The sequence below is a fragment of the Malania oleifera genome, chromosome 8 (genome assembly GCF_029873635.1).
Source record: "Malania oleifera isolate guangnan ecotype guangnan chromosome 8, ASM2987363v1, whole genome shotgun sequence".
NCBI classification, from domain to species: domain Eukaryota; kingdom Viridiplantae; phylum Streptophyta; class Magnoliopsida; order Santalales; family Ximeniaceae; genus Malania; species Malania oleifera.
The window spans coordinates 81,035,777-81,061,064 of NC_080424.1; the positions used below are offsets into that span (position 1 = coordinate 81,035,777).

Genomic DNA, 25,288 nt, shown 5'->3' on the forward strand with positions numbered 1-25,288 from the left:
AAGATAGGGAGTCTAGTTGAGGATTGTATTTCATTGAATGGGAACAAACCTAGGCTAGCCATTGTGATCTTTGTGCAACTACCTATTAGGATATATTGCAAGCTATGCTCTAATACCAATCGAAAGTAATGGTGTAGTCCCAAGAGGGGGTGAATTGGGTATTTTAAAATTTTAGTGCGCTGAAACTTGATTAATTTTAAAACTTAATTACCACGTTCCTTGACTATTTCAATGACCACAACAATCTAATCAGCAAACAATTATACCAATCAACAATCCTAAATATAAAATCAAATTGCAAGATGTATTATTTTTCCGATAAATCAATATTGATGATAAGATGTTTAACCATACAAATATTTGTTCTTGTATTTGAACAATGAATCAATCAATATTAAACAATTTTAGCAGATTAAGCCAAGTCTGAATTTTCTGCTTGTAACAGCATTTGATCTCAATATGTATTTAAATCATTCAAGATATCCACAAATCAACCTAAGCATTCATACCATTCCTAAATCAATGAATCATTCAAGCAGATGAACATCAATATATAAATGCAAGAAATTAAAGAGACAAAGGGAAAGAAGAACACCAAGATTTTTTACAAGGTTTGGTAATGTGCCTACGTCCTTGCCTCAAGCAACCCGCTATGAGGATTTCCTTAAATTTCTCCGTTCAATGGGTGGAGTTGCCTCTCTCCTTTAAGTAGGTGGAGCACCTCTCTCCATTCAATAGGTGGAGATCCCTCTCTAGCAAGAACACCCCTCTTGCTAGGTTGATTCTATCCCCAAATCAATTGTTTATAAAACAATTACAACAGTAGATTTTCGTACAAGAGAAACTCTCTCAACAGAGTGGATTTATACAGATTAAAATCACTAATATACTCTCAACAATAAGATGCTATGAAGCTCAACAAGTTTTCTAGGGTTTTCTATATTGAAAGATGAGAAATTAAGAGTAAGACAAAAAATTGATTTTCAGCTTTGAAGAATGGCGCATAGTAGTGTTTAAAGGTTGAAATCAATGAGTATTTTGTGCGATTGGTTTCCCTAACATGATTAGGGTTACCCTTAAATAGATGGGTTTTGAAATTTGATCGTTTGTCCAAAGTTTGGAAATAATATATTCTGAAAATGGAAAGAAATCGCGTTGTTCGCAACTTAAATCGTGAACTTCGATCGCCTAGACTGATAGCTCGATCGCTCGATCCAATTAAAAGATGTGAATTTCAAACAAGCAATAGCATTTTGGTCGCTTAAACTTTAACCTCGGTCTCTTGAACCTGTTTAGTCGACTGAACATTTAGTCCGGTCACTCGAACTAACACTGTCTAGGTTTTTTGCAATGGTAGTACCTATTCGGTTGACTGAACCAAGTGTCTAGTCACCTGAACTAACTGTTGCTAGAACAGGTTGTTCAGTTTACTATATTCGATTGACTAAGCTTGAGCCTCAGTCTCCCGAATTGTCTGAACTTTAGTTTTCCTTTTATTTTTTATTCCAAAATTCATTTGTCTTCTTTTGAAAAGATGTTTGGACTTTGAAAGAATATTTTTCAAGTTATTAAACCAAGTCTCTAAGTCTAATTTATCCTATGAGCTTCATAAACAAACTTAAAATTGAAAAGTAATTACATGAGATTTCTAAGAAATAAATTCTAAGTCCTCATGTCTAGAAGCTTTAACTTCATCCAAGCTTTAGCCAATCTTCATTTAGCTTGTTTTCTTCATGGTTTTTGAACTTAAATGTTAACCATTATGCTTGTAAAAATATAATACCTAAAACTTCTCTTGAACGTACAATTAGAGTTCTTTGTTTGTCATTATCAAAATAGAGATTAAGTATTATTAGGCCAACAACATGGTGGTGGAAGATGAAGAGGTTGAAGATAAAGGAGTGGAAGATGAAGGAGTGGAAGATGAAGGGGTGACATTCATATTTTTCATAACACTCCCCCACCCATATATTAACTCCTTCTGTTAAGATCTTTAAGATGTCTCATCCTGATGAGATGAACCAATTTCTTAAATGTTGTAGTAGGTAAAACTTTGGTGAACAAATATGTTAAATTGTCACTTGATCGAATCTACTGAACATTTATATAACTATTCTTCTAGAGTCCATATATATAGAAGAATTTTGGTAATATATGCTTTATTTTGTCACGCTTTATGTATCCTTCTCTTAGTTGAGCTATACATGCAGCGTTGTCTTCATATAAAACTATTGGAATATCCTTGATTGATTGAAGACCACAATTTTATTAGATATAAGAATATATTGATCTGAACCACCCGCATTATCTACTAGCTTTATGGATAGCTAGTATTTTAGAATGATTGGAGGATGTTGTTGTAACTGTTTACATTATTAATTTTTGAGATATAACAATTTTTCCTTAAAAAAATATATATCCATTTTGAGATTTAGCATTATGAGGATTCGATAGATATCCAAAATCAATATATCCTACTAATTAAGACTTGGAATCAAATGAGTAGAATAGACCCAAATCAGATATACCTTTCAAATAGCATAAAATTTGCTTAATTCCATTCCAGTGTCGCTGAGTAGGAGTAGAGCTATATCTTACTAGTAGATTTGTAGCAAATGCAATGTCAGGTCTTGTACAATTGGCCAGATACATCAAAGAGCTGATAACACTTAAATATGGTACTTCAGGACCAAGTAATTCCTCCCCCTCATCATGAGGTCAAAATGGATCATTCTTAACATCAAGTGATCGCACCATCATTGGAGATCCCAAAGGATTAACTTTGTCCATATAGAATTTCCTTAATATCTTTTCTGTATATTTAGATTGATGAACAAGAATTATGTCATTTACATGTTCAATATGTAGACTAAGACAATTTTTGTCTTTCCTAAATCTTTCATTCAAATTTCACCATTAAATAATTAGTAGCTTTAGTGAGTTCTTCAGGAGTCACAACTAAATTCAAATCATCAAGATAAACGACAATTATAGTAAATCCAGATTTTGATCTTTTAATGAAAACGCATGGACAAATTGGATCATTTATAAATCCTTCTTTCACATGGTACTCACTTAATCAATTGTACCAGATGCGTTCAGATTGTTTTAATCCATATAAAGAATATTGTAGTTTAATTAACTATAAATTTATAGGTTTTGCTTCAGGCAATTTAAATCCTTCAAGGATTTTCATATACATTTCACTATCCAACGATCCATATAGATATGTTGTTACTGCGTTCATAAGACACATGCTCAGTCGTTTAGCAATTTCTAGCCCAATTAAGAATCTAAAAGTGATTCCATTTATTATGTGAGAATCCATTATGGGAGAATATGTCTCCTCATAATCAAGGATTCTACAAGAAACCTTGTACCACAAACCTTGCTTTATATCGAGTAATTTCATTATTTTTATTTCTCTTGCGCACAAATACCCATTTTTATCCTACAGGTTGGACATCTTTTGGTGTTTAGACTACAAGTCCAAAAACTTTTCTTTTTAATAGAGAGTTGAATTCTGATGTGATAGACTCTTTCCATTTTTGGCCAATCACTTCTATATTGACATTCATTAACAACTTAGGTTTAGAATCCTCATTACTTCTAATAATGTCAGTAGCTACTGCGTATGCACATATGTTGTTGATAACAACTTTATTTTTATCCCACATTTCTCTTGTGTAATGAATTAAAATCTCATTATTATTTCCAAATACCTGTCCCTTTTCAAGGGATGTCCCTTGAGGAAATTACTCTTCAAGAGGTTTCATAATAGAGATTTCATTTTCAGGAGAAATGAGTTTGTGAATGTCGAATGGATTATCCACTCTCTATAACCTATTCTGGAGTGTTTACAGATTTCAGTTCTCTCATTCTGGGAGTTTTATCTTTTGCATTAACAGACCTTCCATGCTTAACTTGCAGTTTAAGTTTATTAGCCAGCTGTTGTCCTTCAAGGACATCAATACGTGTTGGAATATTTGCAGCAAATATATGAGATTTTAATATGGTCTTGGTATCTGCAAAAGAATACTAATTTGCAATCTTTTGCAAATATATAATCTTTTGAACTTCAAGTTCACTTTGATTTGTGTGAGAATCTAAAAGAGATAAATTTATAACATTCCATGTAATTTCATGTTGTACTTCAGGCACTGATTTTGCTCCCCTTAATGTAGGGAATAATGTTTCATCAAAATGACAATCTTGAAATCGTGCTTTAAACAAATCACCTATTAAAGGTTCAAGATATCTAATAATAGAAGGGGAATCAAAACCAACATAGATACCAAACTTACTTTGAGGACCCATTTTAATTCTTTGAGGAGGGGCAATAGGAACATATATTGTACAACCAAAAGTTCTTCAATAATAAATATCAGGTTGTTGTCTAAAACTTATTGCATGGGTGAAAGTTTATTGTAAGTAGTTGGACTTATACGAACTAAGCATGCAACATGAAGAATAGCATGTCCCTAAACAGATAAAGACATTTTGGTTCTCATAATCATAGGTCTAGCAATGAGTTGAAGTATTTTTATAAAAGATTTAGCTAAAGGATTTTGTGTATGGGTATGAGCAACAAGATGTTCAACATCTATTCCAAGTTACATGCAGTAGTTATCAAAAGTTTGGGATGTAAATTTACCAGCATTATCAAAACGAATTGATTTAATTGGATAATCAGGAAAATGAGCTCATAATCTAATCAGTTGAGAAAGAAGTCTAGCAAATGCAATATTACAAATAGAAAGTAGAGAAACATGTGACCATCCAGTAGATGCATCAATTAAGACCATGAAATATCCAAAATGGTCCAGATGGGAGATGTATTGGTCTGCATATATCACCATGAATTCTTTGTAAGAAACTAAGAGATTCAAGACTTATCTTTGAAACAAATGGTTTGACAATTAATTTCTCTTGAGAGCAAGCAGTACACATGAAATCATTTGATGAAAGAATCTTCTGGTTCTTTAGTGGATAACCATGTGAATTCTCAATGATTTTTCGCATCATTACATCTCTAGGATGTCTAAAACGATCATGCCAAAGTGTAAATAACTTTAGATCATTGCACTTCTGGTGCAAGACATTATATGATTCAACTACTTTAATCTTTGTATAATACAGTCCATAAGATAATGTTAACAGTTTTTCTAAAATTTGTTTCTTCCCATAAACAATAAAAATAATAAAAATCCATTATTATAATTGATCATAACAATAATAAATATGATAGTTTATTTATTTAAATCCAAATTTTGCTTACTTTATATTTTAAAATATTGCATCATTATTTTCGTCTTGATTTGTGAAATAAATCAGCAAAATTTATTTCTACTTCTTTATTATTTTCCTTTTCATTTATAGAGGCTTGGTATAGATCTACCAAGGGCCTAGGCGTGCGACAGGTACGCGACTAATGACCTTTTTTTTTTTTTTCTGCATATGTAGTAGCATTCATTTTCATGATGCTTGGGTCACCGATTTTGATCGTTATCTCGCTTTTGGGGGTCATCCCTCTTCTGGGGGATTATAACATCACGTCGATGCTAGTAATTATTTCGATATGGCCACAACCATGCTCATGACCATACCTGCGGCCTCGTCCTTAACCACAAGATGTGTTCATATTTACTTCAGGGAATGAGGTTGAACCAGTTGGGCGAGTTTGGTAATTTTTAATCAAAAACTCATTATTTTGCTCAATAATAAGAAGAAATGATATAAGTTCAGAAAATTTAGTAAATTTCATCTCCTTATATTGCTGCTGCAAGAGTACAATAGTGTGATGGAAAGTAGTAAAATCTTTTCAAACATGTCTTCATCAGTAATATTTTCGCCACATAATTTTAAATTCAAGCTAAACTTATGTACAACTGAGTTATATTCACCAACTGTTTTAAAATCTTACAACCTCATGTGCAACCATTCATATCGAGCATTTGGTAAATCCATTCTTTTGATTATCAAATTTGTCTTGTAAATTTTTCCATAAGATAAGTGGGTTTTTGATAATGAGGTATTTAGTCTTTAATTCTTCATCTAAAAGATGATGAAGGTATTTAGTCTTTAATTTTTCATCTAAAATAATGTTTCCCAAGTTCATTGCATTTAAATGAATATCAATATCAAGAATTCACGATAAATAATTATTACCTTTGATATTAAAGGAAACAAATTCAACTTTGCTTAAGTTCGACATCAGAATAAATTAACAATAATAAGGCAATTTAGAAAAACAAAATGTAAAAACTGAAATATAATTTGGGATAATAATAGATATAATATTACTTTCACCCTTTTAAGAGTACTTAAATATGTTTCTTCAGGAACATTATTTTTTCCTCAATTTATACTATTCACGAGTATGATTTCAATTACAATATGAAAATGAATAATAATTTACCATTTCTTACAGATATTAAATGTACTACCTCATCTAGAGGATAAACATCTCACCTTTTTTGGAGGTTGATTTTAATATCTCTTTAGGAGTTTAAAAATATACCCTATTCGGGAGGTAAATATTTACTATCTCTTCTAGAGACTAGATACATAACCTCTTTAGGAGGTCTATCTGTGATGACCCAAAAATATATATATGATTAAAGCACAATAATAATTAAATAATAAAAATGGTCATTGAGTTAATATCAATACAGAAGTGTTTTTCTGTAGGATCCTTGATTTCATGTTTGATGCTTAAGAAAGACCTTGTCTAAGCGAGTGCTCAAAGACCATTGCGGCTCAGTCGCTCCCTGGAGGTCGGCCTGGTTAAAATGAAATTTCATAAGATAAACAGGATAGACACTATTTGTACACGTAAATAAGTATATATACATAAAATAGTATTTTGATAGACATAATTTGTAGAAATACATAATCAGATGATAATAATATAGGTATCATATGTGGGGCCCACAAAACTATGTGGGGTCCACATGAGTTCCGGAGCCACAGGACACTGTTTATATACGTAAATAAGTACATAAAATAATGTTTTGACTGATATAATTTGTAGAAATATATGATAAAATAATAATAATATAGGTATCTTATGCGGGGGGGCCCACAAGACTGTGTGGGGCCCATATGAGTCCCGAAGCCGTATGGAGGTTTACACGAGTCTCAAAGTTATGTAGGATGCATAAAATCGTATAAGAGTTATTCGAGTTACGTAGGATCTATTCGGGTCTCGAAGTTGTGTGGGGCCTACTAGACCATGTGGGGCTCACATAAGTTTTCAAAATTTAAATTTAATTTTTGTTTAAAAATAAATAATAAAATAAATAAATACTAAAAATAGTTTAAAAGTAATAACAATGATAATAATAATGATAATAATGATTAAGAAAAATAATAAAATAATTAATTAACTAATTGATTAATTAATTAGGAAAGTAGTTAATTAAAAATTTATTTAATGGGAATGGTGGCAAGTACTCCCACATGGCTTCCATCCCCATCCCATACTCAACCCATACCTTGCCCATCCCTTGCCCATTCTTTAATTTTAAAAAAAAAATTATAATTTCACTCATCTCCCCACACTTTTATAAATTCTATTTCTTCCCCAAAATTTTCCTATAAATAGGGAGCTCTTAACCTTCATTTTTTACAACAATTTTCCAAAGAAGAGAAAAATTAGTGAGTGAAAGAAATTGTGGTGGAGAGAGAATTTTTGAGTAAGTTCTCAATCACCCACATTTTCCGATCTCATTTCTTAGAGATAGTTACAGTGTTCGTAAGGAAGAAGGTAAGTAAATTTTGATTATGTTAGTTTTTTTTTTTTATTTAAAATTCATACCCGAGTTTATTTTATAAGTAAATTTTAATTATGTTAATTAGTTTCATAAAATTTTCATGAGTTTATTTTTACGCATATTTAATTATATCAGTTCTATCTTTAATATACTTGCATCTATTTTTGGGTTAAGAAATGTTCTAATCCTCTCGGGTAAATTTTCAGCATTTCTTTCTATTCAAAAATAAAATTATATATATTTTCAACACAAAAATTGTGTGGCATGAGTTTATTTTTACGTTGCATTTTTTTTATGAAAATATAAGTAAAGATGAGATTTTTACGAAATTATTTTAAATTACATAAATTATAATAAGATAATTTTAAAACCCCTTATGGCAACGAAAGTTCAAAATTACGGATATTCGGTACCGCAACTTAAAGTTTATACGGATTAGAGTGCACCCACGCTGTTTATAGAGTAATTATTTATGTTAGTGGATTTCTCTTGAGTGCACATCTGGTTCCGGATTAGGACTTAATAAGGAAAATCTCACCTAAAATTTACGTATGTTAATTTAATTTGGTCGGCCAGCCAGTTAAGTCAAGTCTTCGGACCGCACAACCCAGTTATGGGGGTAAACATGACTTACGGCAAACAGGCTTAAGGGTGGTTTTTATAATATATGTTTATACATATTTAATTACGTGTACAAAGTTACTGAAAATTTGAAAGAAAAATGTAAGTTTACGTGAAAATAATTATTTTAATGCTTAAATGACGATCTAAGGAAAACGTATAAAGAAAAGTATATGTATGTTTATCATTAAATGTTTATACAGTTTTACAATTAAAAGTTTAATTTAACAGTTATAGTATATAATTATAAAATTTTATTATTATAATTGATGACAAAAGTTTTATGCAAAAATTTTTAAATTTATATTTATTCTAAAAGAAATTTTGAAGTTATAATATTAAATATTATTTGACGAAATTTTTAAAAAGTTCATTTTTGCCACACACTAATAATAATCTTATTTACTTACTGAGCGTCGTCTCACCTCAATCATATTTTATTTCAGATAACTCTGAAGGACATGTCGGAAATCAGGCTTAGCAAGCATGCGGGTGGGGATTAAAAAAATAAAAATTGATTAGAAATATTAGTATGGTGTCAGATATTTATGTTTGTGTAATTTTTTTTCTTTTGAAATAATTGATTGTAATATGGATAATTAGTGCTCTGATTTAATAAAAATTGAGTTTATTTTACTTTCGCTGTAAATTAGTAGTAAAAAGTTAATATCCTAGGCCCCTCGAGGTCGGGGTGTTACATTATCTCTTTGAGAGATTAAATATATATGTGGGAGATTTAAATATATAGTCTTTTCATAAGGACTATCTTATCGTCTCTTCTAGAAATTGATATTTTTTAAACTTTTAAAGACATATTCTCTTCTAGAGAATATTATACTCTTATGGAGTAAAAGTTATAAGAAATATATTAAATAGGATTTAAGGAAATATCTGGGACAGTTATAGTCTCGTGCTGATAATGTTTTGCAAAAGATGTAAAAAATAAATTAAATGAGATTTAAAGAAGTATCTTAGATAGTTAGAATATCGTGCTAATAACGTATTATAAAAGATATGGGAAAATAAATAGAAATATGACAGAAATTTGTGTGGTTCAGCTATGCCTACTCTACGGGTAAATGGAATAAAAAACTTCCCTATTTCATGAGAAATTATAAGATAATTTTGAACCTACATTATACAAAATATCTCTCTCTCTTTACATCTTATCTTCTTTTATCCTTTCAATATCCTTACTATTTTTAAGTATTTTTTCTATAAAATATAAAATAGGACAATACATGGTGGTGGCGGATGAAGTGGTGAAATTCATATTTTTCATAACAATAAAATAATACAAACATAAAACATACAAATATTGTCAAGAACTCCAACTCGAAATCTCTACTTAAGGTGTGTAATTATTGTTTGCGGATTTGATTGGTAAAGAAATTTTATTCCCCGCCCAGCAACCACAACTGCTCGCAGCGGGCAAGATACTCCAAACTGGGAATCGCAGCGCTGAGAGCATCGCAAGTTGCTCAAACCGCCTCGGCGTCCAGAAAAACCAATCCTTCTCCCAAATGGGAAGAAGCTCGAACACTGGAGTTAAGTGCGACACTGTTTCCGACGCCTCCGTGGAAGCGCACGGAGACGATGATCAAGGTCGCTGCATCCCTCCTCCCTCCGATTCTCTCCCCTTTTCTGAAGGAGAGAAAGTTCTTGCATACCATAAATCTTCCATTTACGAAGCCAAGGTACTCTAACCTTTTTACTCTCCTTCTATCTCTTCGATTTTCGGAACGGGAACGAAAATAAAAGACGATGCTAAGAGTTGCTTGTTTTAATCAGAGTTTCCTTTTCTTTTCTTTTTTCATTCGTATTGAAAACGAGCCGCAACATTTATTTAATTTTGTTTGATCGATGCCATACGATCAGCTTTTGTTTTCATCAGTACTCATATTAACAAGATACTAGAACAAGCCTGTTGATCAACATTGATTCCGAGACATGTAGTCCACTCTGTTCGACCGAGGGAAAACAAAAAGAAGACAAAAAAATGTTTTTTTTTCATATTATATATATATATATATATATATATTATATAAAGAATTACTTTATTGGTACTAGTCTCATATGCCTTGCGAGTGATTTTATTTTTAATTTTTTATAAAAAAAATTATAATAACAGAAATTACACTAAAATATGATAATTTTCTATGAAAAAAATCATAATTGATTTGAACTTATCTATAGTATCAGTTAGAGTGAGGGAGAGCAGCTTTCCTAAGGCGCGCGCGCGCACACACACACGTATATCTTCCGAAAATATGCTGATCTTCCAAATTATATTTTAATTACAAAATTTACAGATCATGGGTATATTAGTAATCTACCTTTACTATTAATTTTGAGAAGGGAGAGCAGTTCTCAACCTGCATATTTTTCATCCTTTCTTCCTAAAATACCCTTGATCTTACAACTTATCTTTTAATTTCAAAATCTATAAATTATGGTATGTTAGTAGTTTTAAAAAATTAAAAAATATTTATAACTTTTCATTATCTTTTGAACTCCTCATTATATCCCCTAAAAGATGGTAAATCTGAAAATGTGGAGCACACATGCAGTGTGTCACAAGTAGTACAAGACACATGACAACTTATCATTAGAAAGTTAAGTAGTGGTTGAGAGATGTTATTAGTGCGGGGAAGGGAGAAAGTGGTGATAGCCAAAATGCAATAGCCTCTTGTAATCCCGGTCCTTGCTCAAATCAACATTGAGTAAACTAATCAATGACCAAATATCACAAGTGATTAGCAATGAAACCAACAACACAAAATCAATTATGCATAAAAAGAGGACACCAATGTTTACATGGAAAACCTTTCAATATGAAGGAAAAAACTATGTGGCCAAAGTTCGCTTCCAATACTCCCCAATGTTGAAATAATGGGATTACAATAGGTCTCCTTTAGTCAAAACTTGGCACATGCATCAACATTAATCATCAAGAATAACAAAATTTTGGCACCCAATGCAATATAAGTCATCACAAATAAGATGAAATCAAATAAAAGAGAAATATAAGGAGGTCTAAACCAAAAATTGGGGTTGCTGCAATTCTAAAGAGCTCCAAATCACAATCACACTGTCCAAAATGAAGAAGGGCTAGTCCTTGACTTGCTGTCAAATTCTAGTTCAAAATCGCATGAAGAAGAAATTGACTTAGAAATTCCACACGTGGGTGTCCAACCAAAGATGACTTCTCATCCTATAGTGCAAATTACAACACTGCTTAATTGAAATTTCACACGTGAGTGTCCAACTAAGCGGGTTACCATTGAATAATTATCATCTTCTACTTGAGCATGGAATAGGACATCCAAGTGGACCTCCACTAGGAATGGAAAATCCCTTACCTATTTTTCGGGATAGTGTTATATATTTATTTATTTGGCTTTTTTTTTTAGCTCATTATTTTTTGGATTTTTTTCCAAGGAATATTTCTATCAGACATCTAGAGAGATTGGAAAAGGGCTCTCATGCAATTGCTTCTATTTTTATTTTTCTATTTCTTCCCTATTTGTTTTTATGAGGATTACTTATGCTCCACTCTTTTTAATTTTCTTTCCTTTCTTTTAATTAATTCATTTTCCTCATTGTATGGTCCACCTAGGCCTACCCTCAGGAGTGCGTCCTGGGATGAGCTTTATTTCGTTTTTGGGTTTTGTTCCACACCTGTGTTGGTTGGGGGTTTTAATGTTGTGAGATTTCTTTCTGGGAGAGAAGAAGGGGGAGGGTTGGGGGGGGGGGGGGGGGAGTTATTGCTAGTATACAACATTTTGACTTGCTGATTAGGGAGTTTGTCCTCAGAGATCTACCTTTGAGCAATGCTACCTATACCTAGTATGTTGGGGGTTGGGGGCAGGGCAGTAGTTAATAAATTGGATAGGTTCCTGTTCTGTAGTGATTGGGAGGATGAATTCTCTAATCTCAAACTATTCTCGAAGACCTGCTTGTGATCATTTTCCCGTTATGCTAGAATCTAGTAGGGTATCTTGGGGTCTGGCTCCTTTTTAGGTTTCAGAATGTGATCATAAGTAGGTCTTGGAGAATAGTTTGAGATTAGAGTTATGCTAGAATCTAGTAGGGTGTCTTGAGGTCTGGCTCCTTTTAGGTTTGAGAATGTGTGGTTGGATCACTCTTCTTTGAGCCATTAGTGAGAAGCTCTTGAGGAGAAGATATAGGGAGTGGTTTGAAAGGTTTTAGGTTTATGAGGAAGTTGAAATATCTTAAGGGAGAAGTGAAAATTTTGGAATAAGGAGGTGTTTGGTGATGTTAAGTTAAAAAACCCAGATTCCTAGGTGAGTTGGAATCTTTGGATGAAAAGGAAGAGGAGACAAATCTCTGGGAGAGTGAGGAGGCTAGAAGGATCTCTTTAAGGAATGAGCTAGAAGAGATGATTTTTTTTTAAGAAACTGAGAAACTAGAGGCAAAAAACCAAATCCAAATGGGTCAAAGAAGTTGATTGTAATAACGGTTTGTTCCATAGACTTGCTAATGGAAAGATGAGGAAAAATTTGATTAAGGAGCTGGAGGTGGGGAGAGGGACAATTATTAACGATCCTAATAGGATTGCTTTTGTGATCTTTGATTTCTTTGAAAATCTCTATTTTGAGGAGGAGGCTTGGAGACTAATGGTTGAGGGGTTAGAGTTTCTAGAGAGTAGATGCTTTGGTTAGAGAGACCTATTGATGAGGAGGTGGCGAGGGGGGTAATTTTCGGGATGGATAGGGATAAGGCTTTGGGTACGGATCGTTTTAATTTGGCTTTCTTTCAAGACTACTGGGATATTATTAAGGATGACTTGCTTAACATTTTTGCTGAATTTTATGGGAATGGGAGGCTGAGCAAGAGCATCAATTTCACTTTTATTACCCTTGTGCCTAGAAATTTAGATCCATTAAGTTAAGAGGACTTTAGACCTATTAATCTAGTCTCTAGTAGGTCTGAAAAACAGATAAAAATTATTAATATGAACTGAATTTGATCTGTTTAAACCAAATCATAACGTCTTTGCACGTTAAATGAGTGGGATATGGTTTATAAAAAATTTATTGCCCCTAAATCAGTTGGTTGGTGGACATTGGGTCTTATCTGATGGATATTGGGTCTTATCTGATGGATATTCACTAGCCTGTTAACAACTAATGCCCAATTTGATAGATAATTCCATATGCCCATGCTTATCAAGCATTAACTCAACTAGCAGAAGCCCAATTGATCAAAGCCCAGCCCCACACTCTCAATTCTTGCACTACTATCTACGCCTTTGGGTCTGCTTCCGCGACCCCACTCAAACTCAAGCCTAAATGCCCAATTCTCGTGATCAAAGAAGTCCTAAATTCATGATCTGAAAAATAAAAGAAAATTACAACTTTGTGATTGGTTATTAAATGTTTAACAATTTGCCATAGTTAGTAGGCAATATTGGTTTCTACTTTTGTGATCGGATGCTTAACAATTGATCAAATTATAATTTAAAAAATAACTTCAATTGTTATGTTACGAAATAAATTGTTCATCGGATGGTAAAAAAAGTTATACTTGGGATGGGGACGATGATGGGTTATCCACCATTCACCATGGATTATCTAATCCAAACCACCATAAATCCACCACTTAATTGAGTTGGATATGGATTATAATATCCTCATCTGATAATCCACATAATCTGCCATGAATTATCCAATCCGATTTGCTTTGCTTTGTCTAGTCTCTAGTGTCTATAAGATCATCACCAAAGTTCTAGCTTATAGGCTGAGTGCGGTGCTAGACAAGTCTATTTCTACAGCTCAAAGTGCCTTTGTGGGAGGAGGGGGGGGGGGGGGGGAAGACAAATTTGTGGATTCTATTTTCATGGATAATGAGGTGGTGGAGGATATTCGTAGGAAGAATAGGGGTTTCATTTTTAAATTGGAATTTGAGAAGGCCTATGATAGAATTAGTTGGAGTTTTTTGGATAATTTTTGTGAGAAAGGGTTTTGGTGAGTGTTAGCACAGGTGGTTAGGGGGTTGTTTGTCTAATACGTGGTTCTCGGTGGTAGTGAATAGGGAACCGAAGTCCTGGTTTAGGCTTTGAGAGGCATTAGTCACGGTGATCCACTTTCCCCTTTTTGGTTTGTCTTAGCTGATGTGTTGAGTAGATTGGTGGATAGGGCTGTGGATAAGGGGGATGGTGAGAGGGTTGGAAGTGGGGAGAGAGGGAATGGTGGTCTCTCATCTTTAGTTTGCAGACGATACCATTTTATTTTTAGAAGATCACAACCCTTCTTTCAACTGCGTTTTGGGTATTTTCAAAGTCTTTGAGAGAATTTTGGGGCCTAAAATAAATATGGGGAAAAGTGGTTTAGCAAATATTAATGTGCCTATTAATTGAGTTAGGGAGTGGTCTTCTATTGTGGGGTGTACTATATTGGAGTGGCCACTGACTTACCTAGGGGTCCCATTGGGGGCAATCCTAGATATGCGAAATTTTGGAATCTGGCAGTGGAGAGAGTGGCTATGAGGCTTGGCAGTTGGAAGATCATGAGGGATTTCTTGTGGTCTAGAGTCAAGGGTTTAAGGGATCATGTAGCAAGGTGGGATGAGGTTTGTAGGTCTAAATTGGAGGGAGGGTTGGGTCTTGGAAATTTGGTGTCTAAAAACGTCGCCTTTGTAGCTAAGTGGTTATGGTGTTTTCCCCTAGAAGATCACTCCCTTTGGCTTTGTATGATTAGAAGCAAGTATGGGGTGGGTGAGAATTGGTGGGGTGCCAATGTTAGTTTGTGTTGCTCATTTGAGTGCCCATGGAGATCTATTTTTCAAATTTATCCCTTGTTTACACCTCATTCTAAATTTGTAGTGGGGATGGATTCTCAGATTCGATTTTGGAATTATCCGTTGTTGGGGAATGATATTCTTGCCACATCTTTTCCTCATATCTTTCATTTGACCTCAGGGCGAGATAGTATGATTTCTTTCTTTGTGGTTGATTCCGGTAGCCCTCTAGTTTCGTGGAACTTTCATTTTAGAAGATCTTTTAATGATAGAGAACTGTTGGAACTTTCATCCTTGTTATCTGTTAATGGTTATTTAGTCATTTAGCATTAATATTGTGTGTTGGAGTTTTGTTAATAGTAAGTGTGAGTTAGTAAGGGTGTTATGGTCATTCCCATTGTACTTAACATATATTATAAATAGAGGGAGAGATCTATCATTGAGTTTAGGTTTCAATTTCACCTAATTGTTCAACATGGTATCAGAGCAGGATTTTGGGACCTAAACCCTAATTACAGCCACAGAGCCACCATAAAACAGAAGCCCAAAGCCCAAAATTTGCTGTATGTCTTCCACTGTAGAAGAATTTCCAGCAATACTATAGCCCTAAAAAATAGCCAACAGCTGCTGGAAGCCAGAGAAGTCGCAGGAAAATTCCTAGGCGACACTGCCAATTCAGGAACACAAGATTTACAATTGATTTTGCAAAAACAACACCATAGTCACCCACAGACACTGCTGATTTTCCCCCTACAGAAATCTCATCTCCAGCAGCTTCCCCACACACCCTCACATGCTGGTCGAAGACTGCCAGGGCCAACCACACGTGCCGGCATGTGAAGCAAATTTCAGGCATGCTTCTAACCTGAATCCTTCTTGCAGGGCTTGAATCCCTCTATAAACATATTATTAAAGTTTTTTCGTGATGTTTTTTTGTTCAAAGATGTTACCTTGTTTAGTTGCTCATTTACGACATCGGAGAAATGGTTGTTTGGTACTTCTTGAAGCTGTTTGTCAATGTTTGTTGACTTTATTGAGCCTGAAAGTGGTATTTTCTGCGTTTTTTGATTGGTACGTTGTGGGCTTGTGGTTTGCATTAGTTGTCGAAGGTTGTTTATGTTGGGGACCGAGTTGGTGAATTTGAAAAACATGGTGCCTGCTGTGTGTTTTTTATTTGCTGCTCTATCGAGGTTGTATTTGTGTTGGAATGGAGTTCCCAAATCCCAAAAGTGTGTCTTCCTCGCCAGTTACTTGTTTGAGTGAATAACGTACTATAGCTATTTTAGAGGAAGAGTATTTAAAGTTCCTGCAGCATCAGACATCCCAACAAGCATCTCATCACATTGCATCTTTTTCTTAGAAAAGTAATCATATCGTCTATCTATAATCCGGTATCTCTCCTACTAGTCTTTGGGTTATCGACTCTGTTGCTACCGACCATATGACAGGTGTCACCAATTTCTTTTCTACTCTCCAGTATTCTACAAATCTACCTCGAGTTACTCTTGCTGATGTGTCAATTACTACTGCTAAGGGAATAGGAATATTAAATCCTACTCTCCATCTCTCTTTCTTCTGTTCTCTACATTCCTAAATCTCCCTTTAATCGTGTCTGTTAGTAAAATTACAAAGTCACTAAATTGCTTCGTAACCTTCTTTCCTAAATCTGTTCTTATCTAGGATTTGAAGATGAAGAAGACAATTGGCACAGGACGTGAAGCTAATGGACTTTACTACTTTGAGTCGCTCTCTTCTCCTATTGCCGTAGTGTTGCTGTCACACCACATCAAATCCATTGTTGCCTTGGTCATCCATCATTTAACAAGTCAAAACAGCTAGTTCCTACTTTGAGTTCCATGTCTGCCTTTGATTGTGAGTCTTGTCAACTAGGAAAGCATCATCATGTTCCCTTTGCCTCCTGAGCCAATAAAAGAGTCATTAGCCCTTTTATGTTATTCCATTCCAATGTTTGGGTTCCTAGTCGTGTCACGCAAAAGTTGGGGTTTTGATACTTTGTCACTTTTGTCGATGACTATTCCAGAATGACTTGTTTGTATTTGATTAAAGATGGCTCCGAGTTGTTTAATAACTTTTGTGCCTTCTGTTCTTAAATAAGAACTTAGTTTGATATTTCAGTTCGAATACTTCATAGTGATAATGCTAAAAAGTACTTCAGTACTCAATTCGTTACCCATATGACAAACTCTGGAATAATCCATCAGTCATCTTGTGCCCAAACTCCACAACAAAATGGAGTTCCGGAAAGAAAAAATAGACATATTCTTGAAGTCACTCGAACCCCTTTGTATCAAATGAATGTCCCCAAAGTTTTTTGGAGTGAGGCTGTTCTCATTGCTTGCTCTCTCATCAATAAAATGCCATCTTCTGTCCTTGGTGGTAAAATCCCATATTCAATTATCTTCCCTAAGGCTCCTTTGTTTTTCCTCCTCGTATATTTGGTTGTGTGTCCTTCGTTCATCAGTTAAATCCGGGAAGGGATAAATTGGATTCTCGTGCTATTAAATGTATTTTTTTGGGTTATTCCTATACTCAAAAACAATATTGATGTTATAGTCCCACTTTACATCAATTCTTTGTCTATGTCATTGTTTTTGAGTCTACACCGAACTATTTTGATTCCTTGAGTTTTGTTGACCTTGATGAATCTTTTCCTTTGCGTAGACTTCTCGATCCTAACTTATTTCCTTTGTCTAGACCTCTTGCATCTTCATTTAGTTTGAGTCTCATCGCTTGGATCGTCCCAATCTGCAAGTGTACACATGACAACTCAAGGGAGGAGAGCCTCCTCCAGCTTCCACTTCTACTCCTCCAGTTTTGTCGTTAGTTGATCCTCTTCTTCAAGTGGTTGATTCTCCTACTTCTATTCGAAAAGGTAAACGTACTTGTACCTAACATCCAATCTCTAATTTTGTTTCTTATGATTTTTTGTCTCCCTCATACTATTGTTTTGTTAGTCCCCTATATTTTATTGCTCTTCCCAAGCCTATTTCTGAAGTCCTATCCAATTCTGGGTGGAGGAATGCAATGATAGAAGTGATGTATGCTCTACAAGATAATGACACTTGGGAGTTGGTACATCTTCCTACTGATAAGTCTGTGGTTGGTTGTCGTTGGGTGTATGCTCTGAAGGTTAATCCAGATGGTTCCCTAGATCGATTGAAGGTCTGCCTTGTTGCTAAGGGACATACTCACATGTATGGCCTGGACTATCCAAACAGGTTCTCCTCTGCAGCAAAACTTGCTTTAGTACATTTGTTCATCTCTTTAGCCACCACCTATCATTGGCCTCTACACTAGTCAGACATGAAGAATGCTTTCCTACATGGTGATCTTTAGGAGGAGGCCTATATGGAGCAACCACCTAGGTTTGTTGCTCAAGAGGAGTCAGGCTTAGTGTGTCGGATCAAATAAGTCACTATATGGTTTAAAATAGTCTTCGAGGGCTTGGTTTGGTCACTTCAGTGTTGTAGTGCTAAAGTTTGGCCTTCAATGGTGTGCAATAGATTACTCTGTATTTTATCGTCATACTCCATCCTGAAGGATTCTGCTTATTGTGTATGTGGATGATATTGTGATTACTAGTGATGATGATCAAGGCAATTAGAGCCTAAAGCATATCTATATACTAAGTTTCAAACAACGGATTTGGGACCATTGAAGTACTTTTTGGGTATAGAAGTACTTTTAGATTAGACTAGATTGTTGGGATCGAATTTCATTGATACACCTATGGATCCTAACAATAAGATAGTGCCAGATATGGGTGATTTGTTGCCTACCTCAGGACGATATTAGAAACTTGTTGGAAGGTTGAATTATCTCACAATTCGGCTAGATATATCTTTTGCAACAAGTGATGTCAGTCAGTTTCTTGATTCTCCAAGAACAAGTCACCGGGGCGCAGTAATTCACATCTTGAGATATCTCAAAGGTGCACCTGAGAGAGGTCTCTTATATCAGGATTGAGGTCACACTCATATTCAGGGATATATTGATGTAGATTGGGCTGGATCACCTTCTGATAGAAGACCCACAACCGGGTATTGTATCTTTGTCGGTGGTAATTTCATGTTTTGGAAAATTAAGAAACAAACTGTGGTGGCTAGGTCGAGTGCTGAGTCAGAGTATAGGGCTATGGTCCACACTATATGTGAATTTGTTTGGTTGAAAAACATGTTGAAAGAACTAGGTTTTCCACTTTCTTAACCTATGGAGTTGATGTGTGATAATCAAGCTACTATTCATATTGCCTCCAACTTGGTCTTCCATGAGTGGACAAAGCACATTGAAGTTGACTGCCAGTCTGCCACTTTATTCGAGAGAAGCAAGCTCATTACAACCACTCATGTGAAAATCTGAGTTTCAGCTTGCTGATTTGTTCACTAAAGCCTTGGAAGGTGTTTGTGTGAAATTCATTTGTAACAAGCTAGTAGCATATGATATGTATGCTGTAGCATGAGGGGGTGTTAATGGTTAGTTAGTCATTTAGCATTATTATTATGTGTTAGAGTTTTGTTAGTAATAAGTGTGAGTTAGTAAGGGTATTATGGTCATTCCCGTTTTACTTGACATATATTATAAATAGAAGGAGAGACCTATCATTGAGTTTAGGTCTTCCATTTCACCAAATTATTCAACATTGTCATTATTGAACAACTATCATCTTTCTTTAACTAGGATACTTGGTCTTGGGTTCTGGATCATTTGGGGGTGTATTCTTGTAAATCTTTTTTTGCGTTCTTGATCTGTTCCAATTCTTGTTTTCCCCTATATTCATCTATTTGGAAGGCAAAAGCTCCCTAAAAAATTAAGGCTTTCGTATGGCTGATTGTGATTAACAAAATCAACGCTAATAACTTGTTGCAGATTAGGAGACCTTTTAAGGCCTTATCTCCTGATGTTTGTGTGCTATGCAATTTGAATTATGAAATGACACCTCATATATTTTTACACTATAACTATGCTTGGAGAGAATAATTTATTTGGTGTGATGAGAGAATCTTGGGTCTGCCTGGCGTCAGTGGAGGGATTCTTGCCCATTTCTTTTGAAGGGTTTGGTAGAAGGAAGGAGAGGGTTGCACTTTGGAAATGTGGTATTTTTCTAGTATTGAGGGGATTTATGGTTGGAGGGTAAAGCACTAAAGCATGGATTTTTTCAGGGAGAAAATTGAATTGACAGCTGGTTTGGGGGAAGGTTCATTACTTGGCTTCTATATGGTGTGTTGGGCTCGGTTGCTTTAAGGGAGTTAGTCTTTTAGAGGTTTAGCGAGAATGGAGGAAACTTTTGCTCAGGATATTATGCTTTTTTTATTCCTTTTTTTTTATTAGTTTTGTTGTTGCTTGAAAATCGAACGACCTTCATGAATCGTTCCTTGATCACGATCACCTGAAAAGAAACAAATAAGAAAGGCTTGGAGGACCCGGGGTGTACCTCGGGGGATCACTCCGATGCCTAAGTAAGAGACTAATGAGTGGCTTTGAATTGCAACAGTAGAAAGAGTGAGTATGAGTGAGATGCCTTATCTCCTCCTAGGATCCCTTTTCATAGCGGTGGAGACAAACCTTCATTCAGCTTGACATTTATGAGTGTGCCGTTATGCTTAGGGGGTTATAGGTAACTTAAGGGAGGCTATGCAAGACATCAATAGTAGCTCTCTTGTAACCGTACCATTTAGCTTAGGGGGTTATAGGTAACTTAAGGACAGTTACGTGAGATATCAAGTGTTGTTCTTGTAACTGTCCGACCCTATGCACATTCCTATCCATTTTGGGTATATCAATTGCCCCCCCAGCACTCTCGAATATTTGAAATAAGTTTTTTTTATTCGAGAGTTGTAATTCGAACCGGACCCTGAGTGATTTAGATCAACCGGAGCCAACCATAGGGCTTCCTAGTTGCTCAATCCGAGCCGACAAGTATGCTCTAAAAAGCGTCTGGCCTTATCCGAGCAACGCTCGTTAGATGGGGCATTACAGGTGAGCCGTGTTCACTCCTTTGTGCCCTATGAGTTGTGTTCATCAAGTGGGCAGGTCTTCAAGGCCACATGAGTTGTACTCATCAGATGGGCTATTACGGTTGAGCCGTGCTCACTCCTCTATGCCTCATGAGCTGTGCTCATCAAGTGGGCAAGTTTTCAGGGCCTTATGAGTTATGCTCATCAGATGGACCATTATGGGTTAGCCATGCCCACTCCTTTGTGCCTCATGAGTTGTGCTCATCAGATAGGCTATTATGGGTGAGTCGTGCTCACTCCTTTGTTGCCTCATGAGCTTGTGCTCACCAGATGGACCATTATGGGTGAGCCGTGCTCACTCCTTTGTTGCCTCATGAGCCGTGCTCATCAATTCGGGTTGGTCTTCAGGTCTCATGAGCTGTGCTCATTAGTTGGGCCAGTTTTTTGGGCCTTATGAGTGTGCTCATAAATAGGGCTAGTTTTCGGGCCTTATGAGCTATGCTCATCATTTGGGCTAGTTTTGGGCCCCATGAGCTATGCTTATCAGTTGGGTCAGTTTTTAGGCCTCATGAGCTATGCTCATCAGTTGGGCTGGTTCTTCGGGCCTCATGAGCTGTGATCATCAATTGGGCCCTTCCTTTTCAAGTCGGTTTGGCTCCTTCTTGTGGTCATCACCTCTTCTAGGTTGATGTATTTCTGGGCACGTGCCATCAGCTCTCCCATATTGACTGGGGGCTTCTTTCCTAGTGAATTTAGGAAATCCCTTGGCTAGAGAGCCGTTGTCAGGGCTACTACTGCCGCTCCGTGATCTAAGTTTTGAATCTTCAAGGTTGCGTTGATGAAACGATGCATGAATTTCTTTAACGTTTCCCTTTCTCCTTGAACAAGGCTTATCAGATGAGCCGAAGTTTTTGTTATCTTCTGACTGCTGATGAAGTGTCCAGCGAACTGCTACTCCATTTTGGGATAAGATCTAATGGAACCTGACTTCAAAGCTCGATACCACGCTTTGGCATTCCCTTTTAGAGTGGCTACAAATGCTCATCGCATGATTGCATCTGGTGCGCCTTGCAATTGCATCAGCACTCTAAAGGTGTCCATGATCTACAAGATCGGACAAGCCATTGTACCCTTTTATATTTGGCATTTTAAACTTGTTAGGTAGGGGAACATCCATTACCTCTTTAGTGAAAGGTGGATCTGAGGATTTGACTGAGGACTCCCTGATGGAAGGAAGCTATGGTTAAAAAGAGCAAGTCCCTTCAAAATATTGTGGAAAATACAGCACAAATTTGTGAGGTCAGACAGAGATGTAATTTGCAAGACTTTGACACAGAATTGGAAAATTGGAATGATGAAGACAATGATTTGCTTTTGGAACAGATTTGGGAATTCAAGGATGTGTGTTTAAGCTCTTCTCAGTTGAAAGTTTTGGAAAAATCAGAATTTCCTGAATGTTATGGAAGTGAAACTCAATGCATGAGGTAACTTCCAAGGAGGTAGAAGATAGAACTATTTCAGGACAACTGCGAGCTATAGTGAAGATATTGTGGGGAGGAGCTGGCTAAGAGTGTCAAATTAGTAATAATTCCACAACAGTTGGAAAGAGATTGCTTTCAACTGCATCCTGAAAATGCTCAAGCAGGTATTAATCTTATTAATTACAATTTTGATCACTTTAAAGTCCATTTATATATATTATTTGTTTTTGATACCAAATATTAATACAATTTTTTATTTTTAATTTTGAGGTGAAATACCTATAAAAAATAAAAAATCGTGGTCAGGAAGGTTATAGTAGCAAAAGCCCTTGGAATTTTTATTTTATACATTGGAAAAATCCGTTTTGTTAGTATTAAACGCTGAGGGGCTTGTGCCTTCTAATGCTGGCCTTGGGCTCAATCTTCTTCTTTTGTTTAATTCTATTAATCCTCCTTGTGATGTTGGGGGGATACTTTTGAGGACCCCTGTCTATCTAGAAATAGCAAGGTATTCTTCCTATTCCAATGGTCTTGTCCAACCCATTCTTTGTTTGGAAAATTTATGCCTTAGGAAGGACTCTAATAGGAGGAGGGGTTGTGGGTTTAGTTGTGAGGGTGGTGAGAGAGACAACCTAGAGCAATTAAAGCTCCTTGGGAATTGAGGTTTGGAATTATTAGATTTTGTTGGGAACTTGGTGAACGTGAGCTTAAGTCCTAAGACATATGAGAGGAGGAAAAAGAAAGTCGTGAAAGAGCTTAAAAGTCAAGTTACGAAACTATTTAGTTGAAATGTTAAGAGGGCTAGGGGGTTTTAGGAAGAGGAGTTTGATAAAGGAAGTCCTAGACAAATACTCATCGGATATTGTTCTTATCCAAGAAACTAAATTGGAAGAGGTTGATGGTGGGGGGTTAGGAGTATTCGGGGCGGTCACCGTGGGGAGTAGGATTTCTTACCCTCATGTGGTGTCTCAGGTGGTATCCTTGTTATATGGGATTTTTAGTCTATCTCCAAATTAGATACTTAATCGGGTTTCTTCTCCCTTCCTGTGTCATTTGAAGTGATAGGGAAGGGTCAGTAGTAGGTATCCTCTGTGTATGGGCCTACTAGACCAACTCTAGGAGCTCTTTTTGAGGCGAGCTACATTATGTTTTTGGATTCTACTCCCCTAAGTGGACTGTGGGAGGTGACTTTAATGCAGTGAGATTTCCCAGAGAGAAGAAAGGGGGTGGTAAAGTTACCACTAGCATTTTGATATCTTTATTATGGATTGTGGTTTGAGAGATCTTCCCTTGGGGAACACTTCGTTCGCTTGGTTTGTGCGGGCGGGGGCGTGGGTGGGGGGGGGGTGGGTGGGGTTAGAGAGGTGGCTAGTGGACTAGATAGGTTTCTGTTTTGCAGCGAGTGGAAGGATGAATTTCTAAACCTTTCCCGAAATATTCTCCCTAAGACTACGTCTGACCATTTTTCAATCTTGTTGGAATCTAGTAAGGTGTCTTGGGATCCTACAACTTTTAGGTTTGAGAATATGTGATTGGACCATGCATCCTTCTAGCCTTTGGTTAGGGATTCATGGGGAAAGGAACTGGAAAGGGGTTGGGGAGGATTCCGACGATTCATGAGAAAGTTGAAACACTTGAAGGAGCACCTGAAAGTTTGGAGTAAGGAAGTGTTTGGTGATGTTAAAATTAGAAAATCTATTATCTTAGGTGAGTTAACTTCTTTGGATAGGAAGGAGCATGACTTAAATCTTATAGAAAGTGAGGAGATTAGAAGAGTTTCTTTGAAAAATGAGCTAGAAGAGCTGATTTTCCAAGACATGAGGAGTTGGAGACAAAAGACTAAATTCAAATTGGGTGAAGGATGGTGATTGCAACTTTTATTTCTTTCATTGGCTAGCTATTGGGAAAAAGAGTAAGAAGTTGATTAGGGAGTTAGATGTTGGGGGGGGGGGGGATAGTTTCTAATAATTAATGCTAGATTGCTTCTATTATTACAATTTTTTTCCCCAGAATTTGTATTTAGAGGAGGATCACTGCAAACCGATGATAGAGGGCTTAGATTGGAACCCTGTATCTGTTGATCAGATGTGTTAGTTAGAGAGACCTTTTGATGAGGAGGAAGTTAGGGGGGTGGTTTTTTGGGATGGAGAGGGATAAGGTTATAGGCCTAGATGATTTTAACATTTCTTTTTTCCAAGATTGTTGAGTAGTAAATGATGATTTGCTGAAATTTTTTAGTGAGTTTGATAATGGAGTTCTTAGTAAGAGCATTAACTCCTCTTTTATAGTCTTGGTGCCTAGGTTTGAGGATTTTAGGCATATTAGTCTTGTCTCTAGCGTGTATAAGATTATTACTAAAATCTTATCTAATCGGTTGAGTGTGGTGCTTGTTGATACCATCTTTGGCGCTCAAAGTGCATTTGTTGGGACGATGCAGATAACGATTCTATCTTAGTTGCCAATGAGGTGGTTGAGGATATTTGTAGGAATAAGAAATGTTTTGATAAAGCCTATGATAGAGCGACTTGGAGTTTCTTGAATAGAGTATTTGTGAGAAAGGGTTTTGTTGAGTGTTGGTGTCGTTGGATTAAGTGTTGTTTGTCCAATGTGTGGTTTTTGCTGATTGTGAATGGTGAGTCTAAATCTTGGTTCAGTGCTTGGAGGGGCATTAGAC

General features: G+C 36.0%; 1 protein-coding gene across 6 annotated transcripts in view; it reads left to right on the plus strand.

The window, feature by feature from the left end:
* Window positions 1-9,742: 9,742 nt before the first annotated feature.
* Window positions 9,743-25,288, plus strand: part of LOC131162068 (protein MRG1-like) — a 107,113-nt gene continuing 91,567 nt past the window's right edge. For all 6 annotated transcript variants that reach the window (XM_058118199.1, XM_058118196.1, XM_058118200.1 and 3 more), the window contains exon 1: window positions 9,743-10,093. In XM_058118199.1, coding sequence (XP_057974182.1) covers window positions 9,920-10,093 — 174 coding nt within the window. In that variant the 5' untranslated portion in view covers window positions 9,743-9,919. The remainder of the gene's footprint in view (window positions 10,094-25,288) is intronic.